The sequence below is a fragment of the Orycteropus afer genome, unplaced genomic scaffold (assembly GCF_000298275.1).
Source record: "Orycteropus afer afer isolate SDZICR_OR568_19922 unplaced genomic scaffold, OryAfe1.0 scaffold00500, whole genome shotgun sequence".
NCBI lineage: Eukaryota > Metazoa > Chordata > Mammalia > Tubulidentata > Orycteropodidae > Orycteropus > Orycteropus afer.
Window position 1 is genome coordinate 1,486,335 of NW_006922087.1, and position 4,876 is coordinate 1,491,210.

Consider the following 4,876-nt stretch of genomic DNA (forward strand, 5'->3'; position numbering starts at 1 on the left):
CCTTTTTTCCCTGGTTCTGGGCCCCCTCTGCCTTTTTTCCCTGGTTCTGGGCCCCCTCCACCTTTTTTCCCTGGTTCTGGGCCCCCTCTGCCTTTTTTCCCTGGTTCTGGGCCCCTTCTGCCTTTTTGCTCTGGTTCTGGGTCCCCTCTGCCTTTTTGCCCTGGTTAGGGGTCCCTTCTACTTTTTTGCCCTGATTTTGAGCACTTTCTGCTTTTTTGCCCTGGTTCTGGGCCCCTTCCACTTTTTTGCCTTGATTGAGGGGCCCCTCTACTTTTTTGCCCTGATTCTGGGCCCCCTCTGCCTTTTTGCCCTGATTCTGGGTTCCCTCTGCCTTTCTGCCTTGGTTGGCTGTTCCTTCCGTCTTCTTGCCTTGGTTGGGGGTTCCTTCCGTCTTCTTACCCTGGTTCTGGGTTCCTTCCATCTTTTTGCCCTGGCTGGGAGGTCCCTCTGCCTTTTTGCCCTGGCTGGGGGTTCCCTCTGCCTTTCTGCCCTGGTTGGGGGTTCCTTCTGTCTTTTTGCCCTGATTGGGGGTCCCCTCCACTTTTTTGCCCTGATTCTGGGTCCCTTCACTCTTTTTGCCTTGATTGGGGGTTCCTTCCCCCTTTTTGCCCTGGTTCTGGGTTCCCTCCCCCTTTTTGCTCTGGTTCTGGGTTCCTTCTGCCTTTTTGCCTTGAACTGTACCACTGACTGGGGCACTGGTCTTGGCGCCCACAGGAGGCACAGCCACCATAGGCACCTCCTTGGGAGCAGCTTCCAAGATAGCAGCTTTTGAGGTGAGAACTTGGATGGAATTCACTATAGGACTGACTGCTGGTTCCACCTTTGCCACTTTTTTCTCCTTCTTCTTTTTGTCTTTAGGACAGGAGGCCAGCTTCTCTTGGGGCATGGCTGGTATTGCAGCTACTGGGGCAATGACCACGTGGGGCTGGACTGGGGTTGGTGCCACTGCTACGGGAGAGGCCCGCATTGTTTCTTTGAGTAGGATGGTCATGTTGGGTGCTGGCTCATGCTCAGGTATCTTCCCGTTGGGTTTCTCTTCCTTTTTCTTGGTCTTTCCTTTCTTCTCCACTGTTTTCTCCTTCTTTTTCTTCTCCACTTTCAGGTGGTGAGTTTTCGCCATTTCTTTGCGCTGATTCGCTAGGGCTTCCTCATATGATGTCTCCTTCATGGAGAAGGTTGACACTAGGAAGATGCCGATAGCAGAGACAACCATGAATCCGCCAAAGACCACAACCCCCAAGGTTTGAGTGTCGTAAATATCCATCCTGGTTTGTTTTCCTTACACCTGCCAAACACATACACAGAGATTAATCTTGTGTGGGAATGTGGGCATTGGGCTGTTTCCAGTCCTACCCCTACCACCAAACTTAAGGTTTCACTAACTCTTTCTTCACAGTAATAAATCCAGAGAAGAAACAAACACAGGTAATCTCTGATGTCACACATTATTGCCTGTCCTTCTTTAGAAGTGAGCAATTTTTATGCAAGATATGGGAAGTCCCTATTAATGTTGGGGGACTCAAAGTTAAGAGTAAAGAGGACACAACATGCTCACTGGAATGTGTAATACCCAGCAGACTCAGAGATCAGGATCCCAATTCAAGATTTCTCCACCACACATGACTAAAAGGGCATACCAGGTGTAGGACAATGGGAAGTGATGGGGATGGGAGCAGAAACATCCCACCTGAATTAAGGAGCAGGTGTCATTCAGCCATAGCTGACTGCTGATGAAACGTGAGCATGCCAATGGATCTTTTGATTTTCCATGTTAGGCCAGAACTCTTTTCTGCCCCCATTCAATGTGAACTTGACTGATTTAAAAAATACCATGTGAACCAACAACCTGTCTGCAGGTTTTCAGCCATGAGCATTTTGACAAGTACCCAGTGTGCCATGTCTGCTCTGTTGCCTCCCTTTCCCCCAGTGCTGATAAAACCAAACAACCAAACTCACTGCTGTTGAGTCAGATCCGACTCATATCGATCCCTCCTTGGGTTTCTGAGGTGTTATCTCTATGGAAGTAGATTGCCCAACCTTCCTTCTGAGGAGTGGCTGATGGGTTCGATCTGCCAGCCTTCTGGTTAGCAGTCAAATGCTTTAGGCACTATGCCACCAGATAAACACAGATAAAAACCTTTCCATTAATGATCCTGAAAAGTGATGAAGAATTTGGTGAGGAAGGATGGCCTTTTGCCAGTGATAACTCATAAGGAGTTTTAGAAGCTGCAATCTGCATACTGGGAAACAGGAGAACCAGTCTCGGAAAGTCCACCAAATGACAGATTCCACATTTGGAATCACATAGCAGAGAAAGACCCTCATGTCTGGTGACACACTCTGAACCAAGAGGATGATCTCCCCATTCTCAATGCCTGTGGATCAAAGTCTGAAGGATCATACACAGCTGGGTCCACACCTCTGCGGCTGACGACCCAAGTTATGCTGAACTTCAGGGAGAGCACCAAGAGGTGCCTGTTTATTTATTTGGATACAATCAGTTTTTGTTAACTAGTTTTGATGCTATTATTATATTCCCAGTCCCCTAAAATAGAAAAGAGTGAAAAGCAGAGCCTAGCCTCCCTAAAAAAAAAAAAAAAAAAAAAAATTGGGGATGGAACGAGTGAACAAAAGAGAAGTGCAGGAAGGGACAGATAAGGGGTGCTTGAAGGAGAGAGAGAAGAATGAGTTTTCTCCAGCATTACTCTCCAAGGTCTTGAGATGCTGTTTATGGTAGGTCAGGTCTGTGCTTGTTAGTGGCTTAAATACTGAGATTACTTTTCCAGTTGGAGTGGTGGTGTTGTTAAGTGCCATCGAGTCAGACCTGACTCACAGCAACCCTTCCTTGCGTTTCTGAGGCGGTATCACTACAGAAGTAGATTGCCCAACCTTCTTTCTGAGGAGTGGCTGGTGGGTTTGAACCGCCAGCCTTCTGGTTGGTAGTCAAGTGCCTTAGACACTACGCTACCAGAGTGCAGGGAGAGAAATATAATGGACATTTCTAAATAATAATAACGAAATCCAAACTCTGACATTAGGGTATTGGAAAGAATTTTAAATGCCTAGGCATTATGGTCTAAGAAAATCACCCTCATCACAAAACAGACACAAAATTTTGCTATCCCTTTCTACTAAAAACCCTTACAAGAGAGTTTCATACACTCATTAAAAGAACACACCACTTGCTCTCCACATTGACAGCTCTATCAGCTCTAGCTGTAATGTTTATTTCTCCCTCAGACTATCACCCTCGGTGTAGCAGGACCACATCAAGTTTTTCATTGTGGTTATAACCTCTACAAATGAAATCTGAAGTGAGCTCATAAAGGCTGCGTAATCCTAGGCAAGGTAGCATTTGTTTTCAAATGGATTCGGACCTCTGGCCATGGGTATTGACAGCTGTGATTCATAGCAAGGGCTCCCTCATATGATAATCAAGAGACGGTGTTACAAATTAACCTTACCAGGAACGCAGGCACAAACTAGCAATTGAAAAAGAAAATCTGTACCTTGATCAACTTGAGAGAAAGGGCAGGGACAAAAAGGCTCAGAATGTTCTATGGTCAACTCCCATTCCTTGTGGAAATCCACCAACGGAAACTCCAGGTCATCTCAAGGACCTCTTAGAACTTTGCCAAGGGGTACACATTCAGGTACAAAGACTACATTATAACTACTATGCCCAGCTCTAATCATGACAAAAATCCTTTAGAACATTCCCTGTCTCCAGAGGTAGACTAATGGCAGAGGCCTGCTGGATCATCCTGGCCAACGCTCCCTGACAATTATGTGCTTGAGACCCACACGGAGTGAGCAACCACCTACCGTGTGCAGCCTATCCATCTGAGGACTGCAGAGACCTGTTTTCCCTCACGGTTTACAGCTTTTAAACTTGGGCAGAAAATCCAGGTTAGAAAACCAGCCTTTAATCTCAGCCAAGTTGGTCAAATACGTGATATAAAAATATTTTCTCTGTTGGGAGCACATCATGGAGAAAAGCAAACTTGGGAGAAGATTTTTCCCTCTGCCATGCATACAAATGTATGTTTTATGGCAGCACAAATGTTGTCTCCCAAGTTTTACAAAGCAAGTTGCTTAAAAAACAAACAAACAAACAAAAGCCACCACTAATTCCTGAGTTAGAATTTTTTAAAAGACATCTTTCACAGGAAAATGAAAAGCTCTAGTGTTAACATTTAAGGATAAGACAAGATCACCCAACAGCAAAGAAATCTAAGTGAAAAACAGCCTTCTGCTGCTCTGCAGAAGCAGCCTCAGTAAAGCATAAACCCCCGTGTAGGAGACAAGACCCTTACATGGAGGAAAGATAAACCCAGTGTGCCTCTCCAATACTCCTTCAAGAGCTGATCTTCTGATATTCCTGTCATGAGAAAACGACTTCATCACTATCTCCCTTGGGTTTTTCCCCATGTCCGAGTGGGCAAAAAATTAGGCCAGATGTAGGCCTATCTACACCTCGTACAGCCTGATCATGAAGATGATTCCATGTAAATTCCAGAAACGTGTATGAAACATGTAATTTACTTATTATTACTTACTACCTTTATGATAGTGTATGCTTAGGGTGTTAAAAAAAAAAATTACATGAAGACCCACAAAGAGGAGGACGCAGAAGGTTCCCTGAGCTTGAGGGACCACTTACAGGTTCAACCCTAGTATTCTGAGGTGAAGTGTTCTGAGTCAAGAGAATGGCTTGCTCATGTGTTCTTAGAGGGTTAAGAACTCAGGGAACAAAAATAAATGGAAACACCATCCTCTTTGGACATGGAATACATTTTTTAACTCTTGTGGCCCAATCAAGACAGTTCAGTCCACTTTGGCAATGGGAATGTGGTAGTTTCTGTGAAAACACACA

The 4,876-nt window shown here is 45.3% G+C and overlaps 1 protein-coding gene across 1 annotated transcript in view; it reads right to left on the bottom strand.

Moving 5' to 3' along the window:
- Nucleotides 1–1,264, bottom strand: part of RRBP1 (ribosome binding protein 1) — a 50,442-nt gene extending 49,178 nt beyond the window's left edge. Inside the window, exon 1 of the mRNA XM_042782894.1 lies at nt 6–1,264. Coding sequence (XP_042638828.1) covers nt 6–1,264 — 1,259 coding nt within the window. The remainder of the gene's footprint in view (nt 1–5) is intronic.
- Nucleotides 1,265–4,876: the final 3,612 nt, after the last annotated feature.